At 37.6% G+C, this 24,629-nt stretch overlaps 1 protein-coding gene across 1 annotated transcript in view; it reads right to left on the bottom strand.

The window, feature by feature from the left end:
* stard13b (StAR-related lipid transfer (START) domain containing 13b) overlaps window positions 1-19,133 on the bottom strand; it is a 62,491-nt gene extending 43,358 nt beyond the window's left edge. The window contains exons 1-5 of the mRNA XM_055028197.1: window positions 18,918-19,133; window positions 15,548-16,517; window positions 11,778-11,921; window positions 10,421-10,567; window positions 4,175-4,208 (exon numbers count right to left, since the gene is read on the bottom strand). Coding sequence (XP_054884172.1) covers window positions 4,175-4,208; window positions 10,421-10,567; window positions 11,778-11,921; window positions 15,548-16,405 — 1,183 coding nt within the window. The 5' untranslated portion in view covers window positions 16,406-16,517; window positions 18,918-19,133. The remainder of the gene's footprint in view (window positions 1-4,174; window positions 4,209-10,420; window positions 10,568-11,777; window positions 11,922-15,547; window positions 16,518-18,917) is intronic.
* Between the last annotated feature and the right edge of the window lie 5,496 nt (window positions 19,134-24,629).

Below are 24,629 nucleotides of genomic sequence, written 5' to 3'. Positions count from 1 at the left end.
CAGTGACCCTTAGTAAGACTGAAGCCCTGAACTTTACGGACAGCTGAGAAGCACACAAGAGGCAAAATACAGAACGGACGACATTGCTAAGATACAGACATTATGTAATACCCACTGGTGCTTTCTTTTTTAACTGGAACAGAGATTGATAGACTAGACAAAGGGCACAGCAGAATAGTCAAGCCACAGGGAGAGAGCAGCTCTCATACAGGAAAATGTCACTACAGGATATACCTAAAAAAAATCTTGTAAAATGTCAAATTGTTTTAGGTGCAATGCTGCTTTACTTACCAAAAATAATTAGCATTTGTTTTATCATTTTCTTTTTGAACACGCAAGAAGAAAATTCAACCAAGTACAAAAACGTTACAGCAAATGTTATCAAAAGACCATTTCTTTGAAATGTTTGTTTATCCCCAGATCCAGCAACAATCCAGCTTCTACCATCATAATCATGGGCAAAGCAACTTAATTATTAAGAGATGTATCTTACTACAAGAGAAATTTGCAGAAAAGTTTTTTTGAAACTGAAAAGAAAATATGCAGCAAACATGCTGTTGAGGAGGAATATTTATATCCAAGATTCATTTTTCCATCCACTGATTTTCCCTTCATTTAGAAGCTAAACCTGCTTATTAGACAGAACACAGCCTTAAAATACAAATTTAGAAAAGCACAAAAGTTGTTCTTGGTAATCAATAATAACTGGCTGACATTTCACACTCACTACCACGGATTAAAAAGAAAAGCTAAAACATCCTCTTTCCATGTTTTCTACAGCTTTTTCGTTGGAGCCATATACTGGTACACAACACGGGGCTTTGCATTCCTTTCCTCTCAATCAGACAGAAGTCTCCAAGGGATTCACAGAGTATCCTCTTTGTTTTACTTTTAATCAGCAGCTTGAGATTTCCACATGGAGAGTAGATTAGCATATTTATTCAGAGGGAAGATCTGGGGAAATGCGCTGAGGCTGGTTGAGACCGCAGAGGCCAAGAGGGAAGCCTCTTCCTGACAGTTCTGGGCCACAGAGTGCTGGTTAAGCTGCACGTGTCTTATTTCCCCACTGACTTGGTGTGGGATGGTGATGTTTATCATAACAAAGCACATGAGCATGTATTTATGCAAATTTGAATTTGTTCAGTTCTGCACAGCTGCTTCTCTTTGGACATTGTCACATTCATTTTGGGGGTCTAAATTAATGTCTGAAATGTGTCAGCATGCTGCAAAGATACAAGTTATATATGACGAAATTATTGCAAAACATCAAGTTGGTCGAATTTAAGTCTGACTTGATATCATCTAACATGTGAATGTTCGATTCTGCATCCTAAATTTATGCCGTATCTCTCGTAGAAATCCAAGCTTTAGGTTGCCTCTGAAGTTTCATTAATTCTGAGATTAATGTCAAGACAGCCGGTTTTCATGGATGAACATAACTGCCTCCTATCACCAGAGGAAACCATTAATTTTTGCGCTGAAATTAAAGAGACTGTAGGGAATAGATTTCCTTAGATACATTTCACAGTGTGAGAGTAAATGAGGAACCTTCGGCTGCTCATGTGCTGAAATGTTAAAGACGCTCGGTTAACATTAACGTTAAATAATGTCTTCTGAAAAATAAACCTTTTAAGCTGAGGTTTGGGCATTTTTCCAGATTTGCATGCACATCTTTTCTGAGGATACCCAGGTGTAACTTTTCATCTGAGTCCTTATGTTTTTTTGGGGGGGCGGGGTTGTTTCTAGAAAAAAACATTAACCTAATTTACTTTTTTTTCTTTTCGACATGTTAGTCCATGTTTTATGTCACAATTCATTAACTCAATTTTTAAATGGATATCACCTACAGTGAATTTTAGAATGACTTTTTACTGCCATTCCATATTAGTCTTTTCAAGTGCAGAACAGTTGCAGTTACACTGAAATTAAATTACACACACACACACACACAAAGAATAACATAGAATGAACTTTTTTGGTAACTGAATGTTTATACACCACACTTTTACTTTTTTTAAATTGTTTTGTATTGGTCAGTCAAATGAAATCCAAATGAAATACATTAAATTTGTAGTTGAAAAGTTACATAATGCAATAAAAACTGTATGAATAGCTTAGCAAGACAGTATGTTAACATTTTAAAGAATTAGAACAAAGCACTGATCAAGATGGTCAAAAATGGTGACGCAAAGAGGATTCAGAACAAAGAAATCCATTGCTTGCAGCTAAAACTGAACATTTACAAACCTCAACAATAACAGCAATACTTCTCCTGCAGCTGTTTTGCTGTTTTGGAATTCATCTTAAGGAATGTGGGTTTTTTTTTTTTCTCTCCCTCCTGGACAATATCAACTTAACAGGATGGAGAGTGTTATTATGGTCGATAGTGAGAACCATCTGGCTCTCCCGTAATCATGTCTTAAAAGAGCTTTCGACAGCTCAGCCGTAAAATCCAGCCAGAAAAAAAAAAAAAAATCACACCTAATATGTCTGACTCTCTGCCAGCTTTGTCCTTTTATTATAGCGTTATTCATCTCCAAGTCATTCTATCATTATGTTAAGGTTAAGACCACATGTAGAGTCTATTTACATTTTCAAAAGTAAATGAAACTGACAGTGACACGAAATGCAATCTTGTTTTAAATAATCAGAATAAAATTGTACAAGTATGTAGATAAACATCTCAGTTTCACTCTCCCCCTCAAAAAATTGCTTGGCAGAAAGTCTCATAATTCAGCAGCAGACCTCACGTTAGTTAACTGCTCCTTAAATGTTGTATTGATTTTTTTTTTTTGTCCTGTTTATTCCATTTGTGTGACAGCCTCATGCACAACTGAGGTCATGTGAGATGCAACCTGAGTCCAAAATGGCATCCACCCATCTCCTGCAGCTGCCCCCCAAGGGCCACATCACAGCAGGCCAAATATTTCCCCTCAGCAAAACAGAAACAATGATCTGGCTCTGTGCCTAATTTTAACTGCATCCCTGTGAGCGAAGACCATATAAAAGGCGTTTAAAATAAAAGAATGTGCATTTGGACATTCCACCAGGCTGGGAGGGAGAGAGCAGACACCTGTGACCATCAATCTTACCAACATTGTTTGGAGCTTGAGCAATGCCGGCAGGCAGGCCAGGGCTTATTGTGGGATTAAGATGCAGGGAGATTTTTATAATCGGTTAAGCTTTTAATTTACAGTACGACACCGAGATTTGGGATTCCTGAAATGTTCTGACCCTGTCATACGCTTCCTTGTCAAAATATTCATACACCTTCAACCTTTTCATATTTCTTCATGACAACTACAGCTATGAAAGCATATTACTGAGTGTTAGGTAGATACAAAGTTGTATATAACTGCAAACTAGAAAGACTATGAATAATACACGTTTAGAAGCAAAAATCTGAATAGTTTGGTGCAACTTGGTATTGAGTCCCCCTTACTGTGATAAGTAAATTTTTTGCAACATCTATTCTTAGAGAATCCTTTCACAGCCAGATCATACAGCCTTGCCTTGGTTATCTGATCAGAAAACACCACAATAAAATACTTTACAATACAATTTGTGAATGTAATGCATTGGAATCTGAAAAAGTTAATGAATGTGTTTTTGCAAGACACTGTCAGATTTCAATGATTTTCATTTGCTCAATGATCAATGATTCAGTCACAGTGAATAGATACCAACACACTCAAATCAACACAATCATCGTTGATTTGAAGCTTCTTTTTCTATTCACTTCTGCCTAGTTAATAGTTTGTACCTTAAACAGCCATTCAACATTAATGTGCAAATGCAAATGAGCAGATGTCTGCGGTTTCCTGTTAAACTAGCCGGACATCTATTTAAAAAGCAACTCTGTCTTACATCCATTTATCCAATCCCTTGATAATTACATTTTTTCCACCAGCTGTCCAAGGTCACTGTCTGCTATCCCAACAATCACCCTGCCCATCAATCTCAGACTCAAAGCATGAAAAGGTGCTACATACATATTTAGTCTTTCAGCTCTCCCTAAAGCCTACGTTGGTGAAAAATAAAACTCACAAAAACATTAAGATTTAGAGGTCAACTCTAGTTTTCTCTACACTCAGGCAGCAGCAATAGCAATTTCATAAAGCAACATAAGCATCACATCCCAAAACCTCTGGAAGAGAATAAAAAAACATCTTACCTGCACCAGCTGCTTTGGTCATTTTATGAAACATCTGCAAGGCAGAAACAGAAGCACAATATGAGTAATTGTTGCTGAGGAGCAGATGTGTACCTACATTCTTCAGCATAGCTGCAATCAGTGCTGTGATGACAAAATCAATACAGCTTTTCCACAGCAGCAGCTAAATAACGCAGAGGTAGCATTATTTAGCAGCTCAGCTTGCAGTGATATAGCGAAATATGTAATATTTCATAAATTAAATCAAAGTTTGAGATCTGCCTTGAGTTTAGTTTATGTTGTTGTAACAGAAGTTTTAGTCCAAACATTGGTTTAGATGGATCAATCTTTGATTAACCTCTTCCATAAAAGAAAATATAAAATGGTGCGATGGTGAAAACTATGCTGTGGGCCACAGCATTATGAGGTTCGTATCTGCAATTCTTTTATTTACTTTATTTACTGCAGGTGACTTACAAAACCAGAAGAAAATAGCATTTAGGTGAGATTCTCTGTGTGCATGCTTGTGTGTTCCGTATATCTCCGTGTCGCTCTGTGATGGACTGATGACCTGTCCAGGATGTGCTCTAATCTCACTCATTGACCACTAGATAGGCAACATGTTTCAAGAACTCCTACAAGACCTAAGCAGGTATAGAAAACCGACAGAAGACTAACTCATTTAAGCTCAAATATTTCTTGTTTACTAATCTGCTTTTTGTGTACCATTTCCAAATCTGTTTTCTGTAGCCATGACATTAAATATCATGTGCTCTAATCCATTTTTGGAAATGAAAACTTAGAGTCCAAAACTCAGACTTGAAATAATCTGTATATAATCCATATATATCAACAAATGTCACTATTATAGTTCTTCATCCAACAGTATTTACTGTGTATATTAATGGTTATTTTATTTAGATGGTGTCATTAAAATGAATTTGGCACATTACATAAAAAAGGAAAGAACTGTATTGATGTAAACTAGCTCTCTTTCAAAATAAAGACAACATTTTTCTAGTGACTTTAAAAAAAGTAATGTGATTGTGGTTAAATTTATAGTTAATTAAAAAGGCATTGGAACCCAGAAAACAACAACAGTTTTTTGTTCTGTTTCTTTTTCTGAGGAAGAGTTCCAGAATGTTTCTTCTCTGTGGCGTGATGTTCTGATTTACCGACATGCTGCTCGCTTGGACATTTTTCCTGCCAGGATCTTCAGCTGCAATGCTGCACAGGCCTCATCATATCAGACAATAGGAAATCAATTTGAATTTAGCAGGGTGATTTTTTTTTCACTTTAAATTGGACAAAATTGTCTAAGCTAAATGATTTTGCATTGGCAGTAAGAGATGTAATCACCAGTGCTCGCATAAAAGCAAAAATGTTGGCAGTATTAAATTGTTTGGTGGGATGAGCCTCTTGCAATGGTTTTACACTTAAAACAAAACAGAAAAAAAAAACAATGAGCCTAATAGCTTATGAAGATAAGTGAACTTTGTGCTGCTCAACGTTCTGCTGATTCAAAAATCAACTTTTGGGAGAAAACAAAGTCATAAATGTCTGACTCACACTTCGATGTTTCCAATATTGCATGTGTTTAAACTCACAGAGAAGTAGATAGTGACCTTTGAAAACTGAGAGAAATAGCCACAACATGTCCCTCTTTACTGATAGTACAATCTGCCAGTCTGGCAGAATTTCATCACAGATTTAAACACTTGGGACACAACTAGGATTATTATCTTTGCATTTTTGAAGGTTTCTGTCCAGGGAGCCTCCATAGACCTCTGTCAGTCCCAGATTCAAAAATAAACTCTGAAGATTAGAACTCAAAAACCAGATGTTGCACCCTAGAGGAGGTACGGATTTGGCATGGTCGTCTCTCTGATTCTTTCTGTGCAGAAAGTATATCATCTCAGCATATCTCAAGATCTGACCTGCATTAAACACACGTCCCCCCAATTCAGGCCAGCTGCATCTAGACGAATGACACATGTCAAAGGTTACAGGTCGGAAAAAGTGACATCCTTCACTGAGGAGAAGAGGACCTATTTCGGGGCTTTTATGTAACTGGAAACCTCTCCCCTTGCCTGCATCAACAAGGATGTTCATGTGGTGTGACAGGTTTGTGCGGGTGAATGATGGCTGCGGTCCCCACACAGTGACAAGCCAAAGAGGCGGATACAGAACCAGTCAGTCCAGCTGACAGACAGACTGTCAACAGCAACTAAATGTAAGAATATTTAACCTGAATATGTCTCCGTCCACTAATAATGGAATCACATTTTACGCTGAAAAGCAATAGCAGGGAAACTATGTGAGTGTATTGTATATAGTGTGTGCTTTGACCTCAACATTTAAATTTAATATTTTTTACTGCAGCTTACTGATAAAATTTTTCACTCTGTGGAAGATCCAAACAACACCCAGCAATTTAGTCTTTTGCTGTGATAATTTCATGTATCTTCAAATTATCTGTTTTTGCTTAAATAAAATTTTAGAGATTTAAATAATTTTGCCTAATGACATTATTATGCTGAATTTCAGTTTCCTAGGAAGTTGGAACTCCAAGCTTGGTTTGACATCACACTGAGGTAACAGCATCCTAGTTAAAAAGACATATTTTCTTTATGATATTGCCATAGTCATTGCTTGCAGTACCTCTTACAAACTAAATTTTAAGCTTTACTTCCAATAAGCAAACTCCATTTTTAATTTGTTCAGTTTAGAGTTGCCTGTGCTCCATGCAACATTGATTTTAGATGCACTCTTATATGTGTGCCTTCTAAAATAAACACACCAGTTTTCCACCAGTTTAAGTTTAAGTGACAAAACAAGTTTAAGAGTAAAACACACACAACTAAATTCTATTTGTAAATTATTTGCCTTGTGCAGTGATTTTATTTATCAGTATTAGAGAAGAGGGTTCTAAATGCAAATTTATGCCACACTCTTAAGACGTTTATTTGCTACACAAATTGTGGTAGTTGACGCAATTTTGGAAAACTTCAAGAGTTATTAATAGTTTAATAAGTTACAAAGACATCAGTAGAGTCAATAGAGTCTTATACAGTCAAGATATTTTTTAACCTGTGTTTATAAAAACAAATTTTGGTTTTCTTCCTGCTATTTGAAATGCATTCTACATCTCCTCTGCGGGTCCCAATTTGAGGAAGAAACAAGCCTTAGTATGTACTGTTGCTTCTTTCAACAATGCGCAATCTTTATCATCACAAAAACATTTTGCGTATCATAAAGTTGTTCTTCAGGGAGGGAATGAGATGAATTTTAGATTTTAAACTTCAAAAAAACCACATGTTCCAAAACATTTTTTACAGGTAGATCAACAAGATGTCTTTCAATTCTGTCAGTTCTACCAGTCTGAGCGTGTCCACCATTCATAGACGTCAAGACTGAATCAGACTGAATGACATTATCATAGGCTGCTTCCAGATGTTCCATATGGATTAGAGAGGCCTTTATGTACTAGTCATTGTTGCCAAGACAAAAAAAGGAAGCAAACTCTTGATAGTAAGAAGTTTTTTTTAATTATTATTTAATTGCTTTTTTTTTAACCAAAAACAGGATGACTAAAATTGTATCAGCACTGAAAGGTGTTTATCCTTATAATAATTAAAGTTGGTTGTCAGCCAAAATTCTAAAATCTGCAACCCTCACTGGTTGAACATTCCTTGCATTTTCTGTAATCATCTCCTAGCTTAGCATTCTCTGCTGCTCAGAGAATGCTAAGCTAGGAGAATGAGAATGCTTTACTTAATATTAAATTGCACTGTATTGCTGTTTGGAAACACAACAGTTAAACCTAGTCATCAATGCTGAATACCAGAGAGATCTGCAGAGTTTGCACATTGATAAAACCCAACAATCTCAAAGGAATGATAAAGGAAGTGCAGACGTCCGCTTTTAGCTTCTTTGCACATTTGGATAGAAATGCTCTCTCAATTTTCCTATGCTCTCTCAAATTGATTGATTTGATACATTTTTGATCAAATCAAAAATTGTCCAGAATTGTTTATTATTCACCATTTTCGGTTTGATTGGAAGCTAAGATGTAGCAGCTCCTCTTTGTGTGGGGACTGTTTGTACAAGACAAATCTGCCAGACTTCAGTTATTAAAGATTATTACCAATTCCTGTGAGACAGAAGTGACTTTGATTTACTTGCAAAGTTTAACTCCAATAAAATTGTCATAAATGTTGCAATTTAACAGATCATTGCAAGCCTAATCGCAGCTCTGTTGTTTCTTTTACTGATTTCACAGTTTTCAATTGCGTTCACTCCACAGCTGCATTGAGCAGAGATTTATGTCCCCAGATTGAAGTGGCACTCCAACAGGAAGGGGAACCATTTGGCATCGGGTGTAATTTACATTAAACAGTTAAGTTTCAGAAAAAAAATTTCAGGAGCCCATAAATTCTGCCCTTCGTTCATCTTAGTGCTTGTATGCTGTATTTTCATGTGTATGTATAATCTGATATGCAATCACTCATGGCAGTATATGGTCTTTTTGTTGGATTTCTTTGGTAAATATTTTTTACTAAAAACAAATTTTTCAGCCACCTGTTTCCTCTGCAGCTGGGACCTTCACCAATGCTGAGTCATGGCTATTTTATTTTAATTGTTAAGTGGATCCAAACATGTACTGGTACATAATTAAAATTACTGGTCTCAAACTCCTAATTTTTCAGCGCAGCTTGAAGGAGAAAGCATTTTATGCACAAAGTTTTGAAATATCTGTTGTGCTGCTGATGAGTTCATCTTCCTTAATAAATTATTTCTTTCTGTACATGCCCTATTTTTTTCAATTACTTGACTGAAAAATCATTCTAATACTTATTTAGGCTATTGCATATAGGTCTTGTATTTCAGTGATTTACAGGCACCACTTCTCAAAGGCTGGTGTTTCATCCTTGGAATTAAATAGCTAAACTGCCTACCTAACATTTAGTGAAGCAATACAGAACTTCAGTCAGGTGAGTTGAAGCACAGACATGTCTTAAAGTTGCAAGAAGCTGGCCCTTGAGAACATTATTTTAAGACCCCTTCTGTATGTTAATTCAATACCAGAGTCAAGTGGTCTCAAACGCTAATTTTTTCAAGCAAGGATAATGCAACTTTTAGATTTATTGCTGCTTGAACACATCTGAATAAAGTAATTACGTCCTGGACTCTGATTGGAGACTTAGGAGGTAATTCAACATTTGACACTGGTGCATTGTAGAAGGAATGCGTCTAAGGGTGCAGTGGCACCGCCTTTGAGACCTGTGTTTTGACATCCATGCCTCAGTCAAACGTGGCTCCAGCATTGCTTTCTTATGCATGTGACAAGACTATTTCCATGTCTGTTACAGTCTTGCTTTTGTCTCTGTTACAACAGACAGGGCGATAGTTACTTTTTGATGTTATGTAAAATGTGGATCTCATACAGAATAAATGCAATTTCAAAATTGCAAAAATGACTTTCTAACTTCATTTAATGCTAGGCCATGCAGACAGTCTGTCTGCACTAAATGGACCGAACTTATATAGCCCTTTTCCAGTCATTTTGACCACTCAAAGCGCTTTACACTAGAGTCACATTCACCCATTCACACACACATTCATACACAGATATGCAGACCGGTAGGCAATTTGGGGTTAAGTGCCTTGCCCAGAGGCACATCGACATATGGCAGGAGGAAGCTGGAATCAAACCTACAACCTTCCGATTGCAACACGACAACTCTGCCACACAGCCACAGTCGCCCTAATGATTTAGTCCCCTCTGAATGCTTTTTGCTTGAACTAACAGAACATAATTTTTTATTAATTTGTCTAACAGTTATGTAACCACTTGGGGGCACTTCATTACAAAAGAAATGTACTGAATTGTTGCATCGCATAACACTAAAAATTGCACTCTTAATCTCAATACACACTATTCAAACCAAAAATGCATCAAAAGCTTCATGCCAGTAGCAAATCATATAAGAGATTATACAGTGGTCCTTCTTCAAGAGGTTTTGGAGAATATGTTATATGTCACATACCTTCCTAATTTATGTTGGAGAAACAATTTCTCTTTGATTGGCTGATTCTTACCAGGTCGTAGCACCCAGATATGAATACTGAAGGCCGACATTCAGAGCTAAGCCTCAAAAAGGACTTGTTTATTGCTGCTTGAAAAGAACAACAGCTTAAAGTCCCATAAGTCTTACAAAAACAGCAGCCATCTTACAGCCAGAAACCATTTTTAGAGCAACTTACCATCTTCTTGTTTCTTGCTTTTGTCCCCGTTGAGGAGCTGCATGAAGCAGAAGATGTGTCTTGACTCCAACATTCCCTTATGTCTACTCTTTGGAGAACTGTGTCATTTTGGTTTTGGTTCGGCGAGGACTTTGAAGCAGCACCCCACTGCAACAACATCACAACAACAATCAAAACCAGCTCTGTCCTTGTGTGGCCGAACAGACGAGGACAGGATGAACGCAACAGCGGCCAGGGGAAAAGAAAAACAGCAGGCTGAGGTCAGTGGTTGGGGAAGAGAAGCCTCCACTCTCAGTTCAGCTTGACAGAGCTTCACAAAGAAGGCTGTATGTGCAGATCTTCCTTTGAGAGAACAGAGATTATGACCTTGTCAAATATCCCAGTAAAGACGTCTTGTCTTTGCCAGTTGCCTGCCATTAGTTGAAACAGGTGGTAGTGAATGACTGGGACGGTTATGCAGATGCCTCGGAGGCATGTAAGCCTCTCAGAACCATTCCTAATAGACCAAACCATGCAAACTCCTTTCTAACACAACAGCTCCTCTGTGCAGGACATGCATAAGGAGCTCAAAAGGCCACTTTTGTTCCTCCAAACTAAGTCTGGAGAGATATTTCATGGAACACGCCACCATGAGACTGGGGTCTTATTTTTTTGGAAACACAGTTTCATTCCCCCTGTTGCATCATTGAAAGTACAATAACTGTCTGTTCTTGCTGCAGTTGTCAGGCTTTAGAATCAAATATCACATCTGAGTGGCGAGGATCCACATCATAAAACAGACAGAGACAGATATTTAAAGCTGAACCGAAGGTTGTTTTGTCACAGAATGTACCATGATTCTGCAAAAGTCACACGCCACGAGAGAGAAATCTACTGTACCCCTTTATGTACTGGGACTGCAAGAGACTGCTCACTGAATTCACAGGTCTTACTGGAATCTCAACATAATGTAGAACATTTGTAGAAATGGTGATGGACATGAAATTCCAAACACCAGCTGCTTGCAGGTCTGGATAATCCGCCTGGGTTTTTTCTCTGCAGAGCAAACTAAATTGATTTAAGAAAGTTTAAAAGCCATGACAAAGTATGCAGCAAGGGGTTCACAGCAATGTGTGCAGAATCAGCCGTGACTGCGCACACCATAAAGCATCGAAGCTGCAGTCATAATTCTGATTTAACCCATGGAGGTCTGATGAATTTCTTATAAAAAGTGTCCCAGTACATCCTGTTAATTCTATGTGTCCTTAGAGGCAAAACAAAGAATGTATAGGCTAAGTGATTTTAAAATATATGGCCAACCTCGACAAGCATGCAGTGACAGCAGACATAATGTCATACCGGAATGTGTGGCATTCACCTGCTTCTTGCGTGTAATGCAAGGCGTGTCAGAGGGTGATGAACTTGCACTCAGAGCTTCCTCTATGTCTTGATTAAGCTGGTCCAGTTTCCTCATGAGCTGGCTCATCGACTCAGACCATGGAGACGTGACCTGTGGAGACTCCTGGGGGTAATCAGAGAAGATCCGATTAGAGAGGTCAGCCAAACATTGCAACAGTTAGACTTAATCACAACGACCATAGGGAATACGGCAGTTTGGTGATGTTTTATGTTTTTCTAATTATCTGACATTATTTGCAAATAATTCAATCCTGTATTTGTTAATATTTACAACAAGATAAAGACTTATCTTATTGTTTTCAGATAAGACTTTATCTTAAAACAATAACACTTTATATTGCATATATATTTTATTTATGTATGTGTTGAATCTATAAAATATGAGTAACTTGTTCGACTGAAATAAGGAGACAAGTTTTTTGACGATATTCTAATTGAGTAAAATTAGAATAACATTTGAGAAAATACTTGCTGTAATGAAAAACAAAACCCTGAGAATTTACCATTAGGAATGCCACTACTGAATAACTTACTCAAAAGTATAAATGTGTGAACATCTGTAAAAGTATACTGTTTTAACAAAGAGGTACATTAGGAATATGACTTCCTACATGAAAGATATTAAACAGATTTCCTCAAGCTGGAAACCCTCTTCGAGAAGAAATTGTTTTGAATACTGGACTTAGTGCATTATCTTTAAATTGCAAGGAAGTAACAGACCAACCACAATGCACCACTCAGCCTGATGACCTCCCAGGGTCAGCTGACTGAGCGAGTGCTGGGAGAAAGCACCTCCTTCCACTGAATCCCTGAGGAATGATCTAAATCTGTCCGGGTCCCTGGTGCCCTCTGGGGTCCTAAAGATCAGTCAGGGTCACCAAGAGGAAAAAATACAGTTTCCCATTTTGCAGTGTGTGTCTTTCCAGCTCTGTGCTGATTAGGGAATGTAATATGTTTAACAGTGGATCAGTATATTTATCTGTCCAAACCTCTGAGTCCATTTACAAATAAAAAGGTTTCTCATTCACCCTGGAAGAAAAACAAATTATCTCTAAAAGAAATTCAACAAAGTAAAAATACTGAGAACTTTTGTAATTTAGAGATGATACACCATTTTCTCTATTTTAATAATTTAATTGAAAGATATAAAGTTCAAATATGTGCATAGTATTTGCTGGGAGGAAACCAAGCTCAAGCTTCTAAGCCGCATGCTTGAAAACATATAAGAAGAGGAAGCTGAGGATCTTGTGAGCCGGATTGCTAATTAACCCCTGATGTCAGACAAACAGAAATGCAAGAAACAGATGCCCCGTTTTCTGGCCTGCAGTCAAGCAAAATCTGGAAGGCACTCACAAAGTATCTTTTTAGTGACATCCCCTCAAGGTGCTGTTTGGGAATGCAGACACTTCCCCTCAGAATGAGACAAATACCAGAAGGGGCTTTGACGCTCAAGAGAGACTCTCCCTTCAATTCATTTCTCCGTTCTCTTTCCTCTATATTTGGCCCTGGGAGTAGTGCAAAGGCTCACTGCCATGGGAACTGAGCCGGTATGAGTCATTCCATGAGACAGATGCAATGTTATCATCAGAGGATGACAAAAAGCGAAGAGACTATAACTTTATCAGCACAAATTGGACACATTGTGGAACCCCAACATTGGGGCTTTGAGATGGAAATGAGGAGTTAAGTGTGTGAGCTCTGGGCTCCGTGCCTAGTCTGTGCCACCCACTGAGAGTGCCAGAGATCACCATGGAGGTATCCCAATGTTGCAAGCGGTCATGCGAAAAGGGCATGGGCTACCTGGCCGCTTGAAGGAATAAATTACATTGGCAATACCCCGCAGTGCAAAGCAGTATGTGAACGCAGCAATGTATGGTTGGGAGAGGGAGAATATGTGAAAGCTATGCATTTGTTTTATTCGTATGCGAGTTCAACTGTAAAGGAAGACATTAAGTGATCGACTGGAAACCTTGTGCATATAGTGCCCTCACCTGGCTGATGCAGACAACTGCATTCTCAGCTTGTTTCAGAAATCATCCTAAAGTTTTATGCAAATTCTAAAATCAAATATGACAGAACTGTGTGTTTCTGTGCTTATCAATATTAAGGCAAGCCGAATCAGATATCTTGTCACTGAATGTCTTTAAAAATAACAAATTTGTTGGGCTTTTTGAACATCTTCCTAACTGTGTTGATTTATTTAAATGTTGGTATATTTTGTTCCCTTACAACTCTAAACTTTGGTGTATTTCACTGGAACAGAATGTGCTAAATTATTAAGTTTATTTGTGTATATTTGTAAAGTGAAAGAAAACAGATAAATGGCTTTCAAATACCTTTGCAAATAAGGAACAAAAGTGTGAAATTTCTTCCCAAGAGAATGCTTTTCAGAGTGAACTTTCTCTGTAATTAAGTTAATTGGTTTGTCTTTTTGCACAGGAACAGACAAAAATTTTGCCAATTGGTCTTTGTAAAATATCAGGTGGCTGATTTTCATCCTTGCATTTGATTTCCAAGTCTTGCTACAAATTCCCAATTAGATTTAGGTCTAGACTTTGCCTTGTATTTCGCTCCATCCATTTTCCAATCAACTCTGACAAACATTCAAAAAATGTGATTTAGTTCTTGTCTGACTTTATTATATTGCAAACAGGGGTGCTTGATACTTTCTTCCAAGCACTCTTCCATAAAGAACAGGTTTTCTGAAAGCACAATTAGTATCTCAACTGAGCTGGGATTTTTATGCTGTTCCTCCAGATAAATCATGACTGCTTTGCCAAAAAAAATAAAATAAAAATAGAAATCTACCTTGAAATATATGTGCTCCTTTAAAATAATGCAACATCTGCTCTCTTTTACTTTGTATTTCATCCTAAAAGCATTAACGCGGTCTGTGGTGTGATGGCATGGAAAGCATTTACTGCACTTTGACAATATTTACTACACACTCCCTCAATTCCCTGCATTCTTGCTGTCTTCTCCAAAACAACCCATTCAGAACTGTGTGTCATTTGCATGTAAAGACAATGTTATCTCAGTGTCCTACCACCAGACAGAGAGATTAATATGTACCAGTGCATTACCTCTCACCATTATAAAAAGCGTAGCAGGTATGTGTTGTTGGCTATGTTCCCTCTAGGCATAACAAAGCTTATATATAATGGATTACAACAGGCTTATGAAAGCTCATGTAAGCTTTTAAGTAGGCAATAAAAAAAGCAGGAACGGACATCATGTGAAAAGGACAGAGATGCACCTCAAAGAGAAAGGGAGGCGAGGAAGGAGCCAGGCCAGAAATGGAAGGTGAAGTTCAGTGCTAATGTGGTCCAATGTATTTTATCAAACTCAATCCCCAGCTATGGGCCGGGAAATAAAGCAGAAGCTGTTTGAATTCCTCCTGGATCAGTCTCTCACTTACAAATGAGAAGCCAGTTCACTCCTACACACTTATAGGCCTCACATCTATTTCCAAAGATAACATGACTGCATTGTGTCTTCTAAGAACCAATGGAAATTACAGCACCTCAAAATTTATTGAAAATGTTTTTAAATACTTTGACAAATTCCAAAGTTGGAAAGTTTATTTATTTTTTATTTTTTTCACAAGAAACTGCTGTTAATGTTCATGTTTGTGGCTATTATCACATGATAGCGAAAGGCTCAAGGGGCATGAATACTTTTGCAAGGCAATGCAAGGTTAAAAAATGTAATGTGTTGTTGATGGCATACCTCCTTGCTGCTTATTTCCTCCTCAGCATCATAACCACAGATGCTGGTTGTGCACACAGAGTCTGCTTTTGGTTCCAAACAGCCTCGTTTCTTCTGTTTCCTTTTAATCATATGGCGATCTTGACTATGAGGCCACTCCAGAAACACATCATCATCTCCCTTCCCCACATCCTCATTTTTGAAGTTAAACTTCTCTTTCTCCTCCTCTGATGATTCTTCTCCATCAGAACTGTCGTAGCCAGAAGCTTGGCTGTTGGTGCAAGCGGAGGCAGTGCTGGTGGAGAAGGTGATGGTGCTTGGTCTTTGCTTCACGACATGCGGTAAGTCAGAGATTTTGAGAAGCAGGTTACCAGGGATTTCCAGAGTGGATGCACAAGCCTGACTGATGATGGATCCATTTGAAATTGGCTCCAGCGCCTTCAAGCCTCTTTGTGCAGATTTCGAATAAAGGTTCAGTGAATGATCAGGTTGTTGTTGAGCAAATTGGTTTACCTGAACTTCTGCTGCATGAGCAGGAGGTGGAAGGCAACAGTCTTCATTTGAAGCATATGATGTGGAGGGGTAATTTTCCACAAGAAGCTGAGATGTTCCAGGAGCTGCATCCAGAAGGACCTGTTTGGGTTCTTGAAAACACATTGGTTCTCTGAGGACCATAGTGTTGTAACAGACAAAGGTATCACTTCTATCTCCATCAGGTTCCAGCAGTGGTCTTTGGTCTGAAGGGAAAATATTGTCTCCCCTTTGACCTTTTCTTTCTGAAGCATCCTCATCTTCTGTAGACAGTTCTTGTGCAGAAAAGGTCACGCTGCCCAAAGCTATCTGATGTTCTTCCAAACTTGCATCATGTGGAGTCGACATTGTTATGTTGCTTTTGTTTTACTCTTAGTTCAAAACGTAAATCCAGAGGTATTTGTGCTTTGTATGGAACATGGTCATATTTTTTAATCAAAAATATATTCAATTTGGGAGCCTGAAAGAAAAAGAAGTAAAACAGATGAGGCAATTTGTGTAAATCATATAAACAGAACAGTTTCAAACATATTTGTATCATCTGAACAATTTTGCATTTTGTCACTTTAAACATATGAACAGCATGCATTTGTGTTCAGAACCCCAAAGTTACAATTACCTGAAACTTTTGAATACACAAAAGTTGATTTGGAGAATGTCTCTACAAGTTTCTAACATCGAAAGCATTTTTTTTTTTTTTTGCCTATTCTCTTTTGGAAAGTAACTCCAGATAAATGAGACTGGCCAGAAAGCGTGTAAACAGTTCTTTTAATATTTGTAATAAATTCTCAATCAAGATTCAAATCAAGACTTTAACTTGTCAATTCTATTGCATGAACAAGCTTTGATTTAAACTAGGGATCTCCAAAGTGAGGAATGTGGAAAACTTATTTAATCCTTGAAAATAATTTTAAACATCCTGCTTTCACAATTCAACAATGGTATAAATTTGGACTGCCAGCACAGAACTTTTTAAATATTTTAAGGTGGAGCTTTTATTTAGAAGAGCATTTCAAAAGATGTAGATAAATCAAAAACATTAGAAACCAAATAAATGTATTAACCATGTTTGCTTTCTGTTTGTTTTTTGCTTTTGTCAAGACTACTAAAGTTGAGCAACTCATGCTCAAAAGGGGATTTGTGTGGAATCATTTACAGCTTCAACTTGCCAGGTTTTCAGTACTATTTTCTTGACATTTTCAGACGGTGGATTGAACAGTGCTCCGTTAAATGCTCTAAGCTTGAGATCATGTTGTTTATCCTAACTCTCCCTTAATTGTCCCTAAGATGTTATCCTTTCCTGTTTGATGTTTTCCTTTGTCATCATGATCATTAATATCAGCTATATTTACTCAGCTTAAAGTACACACAGTTGAAATTTATTCTGTAAATTCAACTTTTTGTTTAGTTGTGGCAAAGTAAAGGGAGTGGGGATATAAATATATTCAGTTACTTTCAGAATTTTTATTCATATTATTGAAAACTATTTTCTTTCCTTCTGCTTCATTATTATGTACAACTTGTGTTGTGTTGGTCTATCCCATAAAATCTCAATAAAACTCACTAAAATTTATGGTTGTAAAGTGTAACCATGAAAAGATCGATGGGGTGTGAATACTTTGACAAGGTAGCGTTAATCCTCTGGTTTTTCCTGAAGTTCTTTCTCTTCTACAATTACCAAAGTCTCAGTGTGAAAACCGAAGCACACTTCTCCACACTTCTGATTACATGTCAATCCAGGGTATATAGGGAAATTAAACTCAACATCTGGCTCAGGCTGAACTGTTCATGTCTGGATCTGCTTCACATATGAGCAGTGACATCACTGCACAGAGGAATCTCACTGCTCTTCCACAGTGGGTGATTTACAACACTTTACACCATTCATTAGAGCAGAAAATGTCCCCGGACGATTGCGGTTAGCATCCACCTTAGCCCTTCATTAGGCTGTCCTTTAAAACTCACCTTCGACAGTTTCCGAGGCATCCAGAGCTCGTGTAGAAAATCAAACACTGCGATGCTCTATCTCGCTTGTGCAGAAGTTTATTATCTTGTTCAGCCACAAACATTTTTCTCAAAGAACATTTTGAGATGTGATAAGAGGGCAGCTGAAGCTTGAATCTTTCAAGAAAACAAAAAACCTGTTGTCTCCACAAGCAAATTACGCCTGTCAAATGTGATTTCAAAACCTATAAGAAAAGATTTCTCTTATATTATAACCATTCTTAAATTTTATGTGTGAAACACTGAAGAGTAATAAAAATCTGTCATTTTTGCTATGTTGTTCCAGTAAGAAAACTGCTGAATGTCAACAAACTCACTAAATCTCTGCTTTCCAGTAAAAGCAAAGCACTAAGTACTTTTGACTGTGCTACAAAAATATGCATATAAGCTGATTTCATTTGTTGCAGCGTTTCTTTGTAAGTAAACAAACAGTTGCTTGCCATCCTCCAAGAAACTTGTCCCTACATGGTGAATTTGAAGTGTGCAGGCAATGAGAGTTCCCTCTAAGAAACCACTGTGTTAAAAAGAAAAAAAAAAAAAACATATGCAAAGAGGGTCTCATTATCCCCTGGTGAATGCGAAGCAGATTTAAATGAAAACAAGAAGTCACAGGGTGAAAATGAACTGGGTGTGTTGACTGCCAAGGCCAGACCACAACTTACTTAGAAAAGCTTCCAGTTCAATTTTCAACAGAGAGGTCTTGAACAAGTCTCCTCATGCACCAACACCATATAGCATATAACGCTAAACCTCAGCCAGGTATGATTAAAAAAAAAGATGGGGAGTTTTTAGTGGATTCTTTCCTATACTGCATCTGAGTCAAGTTAAAGGAAAACAAAAATGAAACAAAACTTACCTGATAAGTGGAAAACGGATGTCTGTGTTGCTCAAACAGTGTCACTATGATCATGGCAACACAATGACAGCCAGGCTGGTTCCTGTAAGCAAAGAGAGTTGGGCAGACCTTTGAGGAGCCACTATTATGTATCCATAGGCCTCCTCTGACAAGCTGGCTGTCACCCCCGCCTCCTCATGTTCTTTCCTTGGGGAAGGCTGATCAACAAGCAGTGACTACACCATTCAGAATATGTGTAAGAGCAGAGAGAATGTGTACTTGTTGATAGATGGAAAAGGGGAGGAGAAAGGAGACAGAGGCTGACGTGAGGAGAGGGAGGGGAGCAACAGCAGAGGTTGGCACTGTGGAGGAACAAGGTGAAATAAGTTTCCAGGACGCTCAAATAAGCTCCAAGGAATGGCTGAACTTTGAAGGAACGAGATGGAACCACAGTCACAATATTCTGCTTTAAAACAGCGGAGAGAGGAATGCTTTGAAGGCAAAGGAGATTAATGTGGAGCACCGTAGTTTACAGAAACATGGAGGATGTCACCTTCGTAAGAGGTCTTAGGCATGTTTCATTACACAAGCTGACATTTAGATGCCTCCATGACATTATGAATGATTAAGAAGTTGCATAATTATCAGGGCAAAACTGAAAACCTTACATTACAAACACAGTAAAAACATTCATATCTCGAGCTTTTTAAACGTTTTTGTCATGTGTAAGACACAATCAAATGCATTTTATTGAGACTTTATGGTCTAACCAGCAAAAAGTCAAACATAATTGTAAAATGCAAGGAAAAATAATTATGACTTTCCTTAAAAAACATGCTAATTTGAAGTGAGGTGTGATGACATCACTCAAGAGATTGCATAGAGCTCAGGTGGAAGAATGTTATCAGAAGGTCATTTTTAATTGTACAGTCCAGAAATCTGGCTTCAATAGAAAACGTGCAATAAGAAAAACATTTTTACCGTAAACCATTAGAAGTCTGATTAATTTCTCAAGCAACATAGGGAATACTATAAAAATGTGGGAAAAGAAGCTCTAGTCAGATGAAAGATTATTTGATTTTTAGAACAGGCAGAAGTACTAACATACATATTCAGTGCTAAATTAATTTTACATGGCAGTTCACGTTAAGTGCAAGTTTGCCATGTTAAAATATCTGAAGTATTTATATTTTCATGGGTTATTTTGCAAATGAGCCATGCCAAAACTTGTTTCCACCGGTTTCATTTGAGAATCAAGCACCCTTGAGAAAGTCCCAAATGTATCACTGGGAAAAAAAATTTCACTTAAAATATTACATATTTATAAGATGAAATATCTTTTTATGAGACTTTTTTGTGTTTTAAAAATTGATACAAAAATTGCGAAAGAGGACTTTGTACAAATCAGCAACTTATAGTATTAGTGCAAGACAAGATTTATTGAGCAAAGTGAAAGACATTCCTGCTGCCTTTGTTAGATATATCAGTTTAGATTTCCTCTTTTGTATGAAATCGTTGAGGTAAAGGCACAAGTTGTTGAGTGGTTGCTTAAAAGTCAGTTTGTTTTTACTGATTTAGTTGCCAATAGAAGCAAGTGTGACGATATGGGATTTGGAGAAAAAAATTGTATGCTGGTCATGCTTTACTTTATCAGAAGGAGGAAAAAATATTGAGACATCAAATACAGCTCCATCTGTATGAGAAGGAAAATGTGAAAAAGAAACACAGGAGAGAACAAGTCTAACAAAGAGAAATCTATCAGAGCTGTAGAGGTAACAAGTCCAAGGCCAGTGGGAGAGAGAAAAGCTCAACTTAACCACAGCTGGACGTTCTCACTGGCAAGAAAAACACTGGCTATGCTTTTAAAGGAGACAAGTCTGAAACAGCAACAGCAGGAGCCACAACAATAACGAAGAGCAAGACCATTATACATTGTTCAAGAAATGATTAATTTAGCAGATTCTCATAGAAAAGAAATACTGGAAGGAAATGCATTTGAGTGAGTTTGATGATCTGACAAAATAACGTTTGAGCAATTTGGGTTCAGAGATAAGAATGTTTGTCAAGCTTTTAAACCTGTGAATACTGTAAAGGTGGTCTACCATGATGATGGCATGCATAATGACTCAAAAGGGAAATTTACAAACAAAAGAATATTGCATCATGGTGATGGTAACTGAAATGTGTTCAGGGTTTTTGATGAAATGCACTTATATGATAGTTTTCTTAAAACAAAGCTTCAGGGTGACCTGCGGCTAAGAGAAAGTAAACTGGCAGAGATGAATAACAAAAGCCTGGAATCTGTAGGTGGTTCAGCTCAGTTTCAACCCCCTGAGAAACACACACATAACACAAACAAAAATTACTTAGGTTCACTTTGACTGATTTACTGAAGTAATAAAAATATCAATTTCCAGTTCCTTCACTGCTCATTTTTACTGGAAACATGGGAAATTGAGTTCATGACAAAAGAGTTCACAGCATCAAAACTTGCACAACAATTTGTTAGTTTGTTGATTAGTAAGTTTGCTTATTAATTTACAGCAAAGCTTAAAAATACACTTTTTTTGTTTGTTTTACACAATTTTTATCACTCAGTGTAACATGTTTGTCTTTGTTTGGATTCTTTCCATGTCTCGTTTCAGGAAGGTGTTAGTTTGACACAATTACTTGCTCTTGCAAATGTCAATTTCCGACACCAGCAGTTTGAGATATTATAAAAAAATGCTCAACAAATGTGATACTCAAATGACTGTGTCAGCGCTTTTTCAAAACTGTCGCTCCTCTGTGCTGTTCCCAGTCTGCAGTGGTTTATGAAAGGTTGTACAGAAGGAACAGTTGTGGTTTTCATGGCCCTTTTGCCAACATTTGCTCCCTATGTGCAAAGAATGACTTTGCAGTGTTGACTTGACCTCCAAATTCCGCAGATCTCAATCCTATTAAACATCTGGGATGAGCTGTACAAACAAGTTTAATTCATGGAGGTCCTAACCGCTCCTCTGTGCTGTTTACACACTATTTACACGACTTAAGTAATCTGCAAGTAAAATCCTGGTTCCGGGACAGCAAACTTTCTGAAGTCAAATAGAGTTCATGCCTAAATATAGTACTACCGGTGTCCAAACATGTATATTTTTTAACATTACAGGTTAAATAATTTACAAATGCATTATGGTTTTACATAAATATTTTCAGAAATGCTGAAATAGTCTACTGTGGCCCCAATACTCCATTATTGTACAGTGGATTAAATTAGTATTAAACATGTCAAGATTATTCCCATTCTTCATTAATTTGAAAGGGGTCATTGATGTTAAAGACACACCAGATGTTGACAACAGCCCAAGTAATTGGCACATACTGAAGAATGAAAGTATTTTAGTCCACACTTGAAGAAATGGGAGAAAACACAATTAATAATTATTCAATGCATTAAAAAAGTAATGTGCACAAAGGCAAAGGAAGCCAAGCAACAAACTGTAATATCTGTGTATTTAGAAAGCAATCTTGATGCTACGTAAAAATCAATGTACACTGTTTTCAATTTAACTGATGGCCCATTAAGAGGTTTCTCCAGTACATACACAAACACCACACCCACAGCACAAGGCTCTACTCATGGAGAAAAAGTATTATGAGCATGACTTTCCTGCATCTTGTTGTCATGTTCAGAACTTATTTATCAGCTTCAGGGTAAGTGATTTATCTGCTATTGCTGATTCTTGTCCCCATAACCATGTTCTTCAACAGTTACTTCATACCACATTTAAAAACTGAATGAAGATGATGAAAACTGTTGCTAGAAAGTTTTCAAGGTAGAAAAATACATTCTGCTGAGCCTTTTCTCTCCCTCTTGACACCATCATCTGCATCGGTACAGCTGCCAAGAAGAGACAGACGTTTTGAAGTACTTGTGGTCTTCCTATGGCATAGTGAGATTAAAGTGAATGAAGCCAGCTGTGTTTCTGAAACGTGCCAGGTTCGCCTGCCAACATTTCACTTTGTTTTTTTTACACAGAACAAAAGGGAGTTTGTAAAAACAGCAAAGACCCACAACTCTTATCTACATGAAGCGCATTAGGAACAATTATAGACCGGTAGTTTTATCAAGCTGTGCCATAACTGGGTTGTTTATGCTGTTTTATACAGTTCTGTTATGCAATGTGAACTGCACATAGCTGTGGCAACAGACAAATATGATCCAAAACTCCAACAGAGTTAGAAAACATTCCAGCAATACCACAGTCTGACTCAACATCTCTGTTGCTGTTCAACATACCTTCAGATTTCTATCATACCGCAGATCACGGACAGATGTTCTGTATTTTCACTGCTGTCTGTGGCTTCAAACGTTACCAATCTGAGGAGCTGCTCCAACATCACGCAGCTATTGCATGTGCAAAGTTTACATAATTCATGAAGCAGCTCTCAGACTGAGCTGTGAAAAGCTGCTCGTTTCAGAGTTAACCATATGAGCATTCTTTGATGTGACCAGCACTTTAAAGAATGGACATAATCTCACAATTTGGCATCTGATGGAAGCACTGAATATTTTCTTTACAATTTCTTGACCAATGAAATTAAGCAAAAAAAAAAAAAAAACATTTTTATGATCTCCAAGAAAGACATTTGGGAAAATAATGAATCAAAACAGGATTTATTTTTAAAGTGTGTGTGTTCTGTTAGCTTTGGCTTAAATCTTCTGCAATATTTTAGAAGTATTCTCATAAGCATGGTTGATAAATCTATATATACATATATAGTTGGGAAGGAAGAAACAGAATCTGGCCATGTGACGACATTTGGTAATTTGGCTGGTGCTTAAATTACCACCTGCCATTTAATGATGGGATCAAGTGTTCCTTAAACACCCATGAGATCTGTCACATTTAGTAGGCAGCAGATGGCCGTCTGGTTTGGTAATTGCCTCTAAAAGACCAACTTACTTTTGCTGCTAAAATATTAGCAAGAAAAGAGCAATAGGAAGACCTCCATGGTGATGCATATTACAGATGAAACCATTCAAGGTACTGTTTAAGCAAAAGTGATTGTCATTTAATCAGACATGTTGTAAGGTTTCAAAGTGGAGCTGCGTGGCTTTGTTAAAAAAAATAATAATAAATTTGTGTAATTTAAAAAAAATGTTCAACATAAATTCCTCCAAATGAACAACCGGTAACAGCCTTATTGAACAAAAACAGAGTCTCATCATTCAACGCTTTGACAAAACGCATGACAGACACACAATAGGGCCCAGTAATCTGTCTGGACATTTCCAAACAATGAGAGATGATAGAGAGTAAAGCGGATATAATTTCCAGCATCAGTGAACAAACAGATGTAAACATTGTCCACAGTGAATGAAAATTGCAGTGTGGCACATACACATATTTATACACACACTCAGACTCTCCTGTTTGTCAGTTCTTATTGGAGGAAAGAGATGTGAGGGGAAAGAAATCAATGTGACTGAGGGATTGCCTTTGAGGAATGAGGCCGTCACAGTCACACACCAACAGCAGCTACAGATTAATTCCCTCCAACAACAGCCCCTGCCCTCACCTGCTGCAACATGCTCTGCCAGGCCTCGCAATCTACCAGCAAATTCCTTCCGCTCAGAGCCGTGAGATGGAGGGTGAAGACGAGTCGATGGAGGGGTTAGTGGGCTTGACGTTGCAATTTTGATGTTGTGTAATTGACAGGTATGATCAAATCCGGTGTGTGATGCAAACA

The sequence above is a fragment of the Poeciliopsis prolifica genome, unplaced genomic scaffold (assembly GCF_027474105.1).
Source record: "Poeciliopsis prolifica strain line A6 unplaced genomic scaffold, Auburn_PproV2 SCAFFOLD004, whole genome shotgun sequence".
Classification (NCBI taxonomy): domain Eukaryota; kingdom Metazoa; phylum Chordata; class Actinopteri; order Cyprinodontiformes; family Poeciliidae; genus Poeciliopsis; species Poeciliopsis prolifica.
Note: the sequence above shows the minus strand (reverse complement) of the source record. Positions and strands in the feature narration are given on the sequence as shown.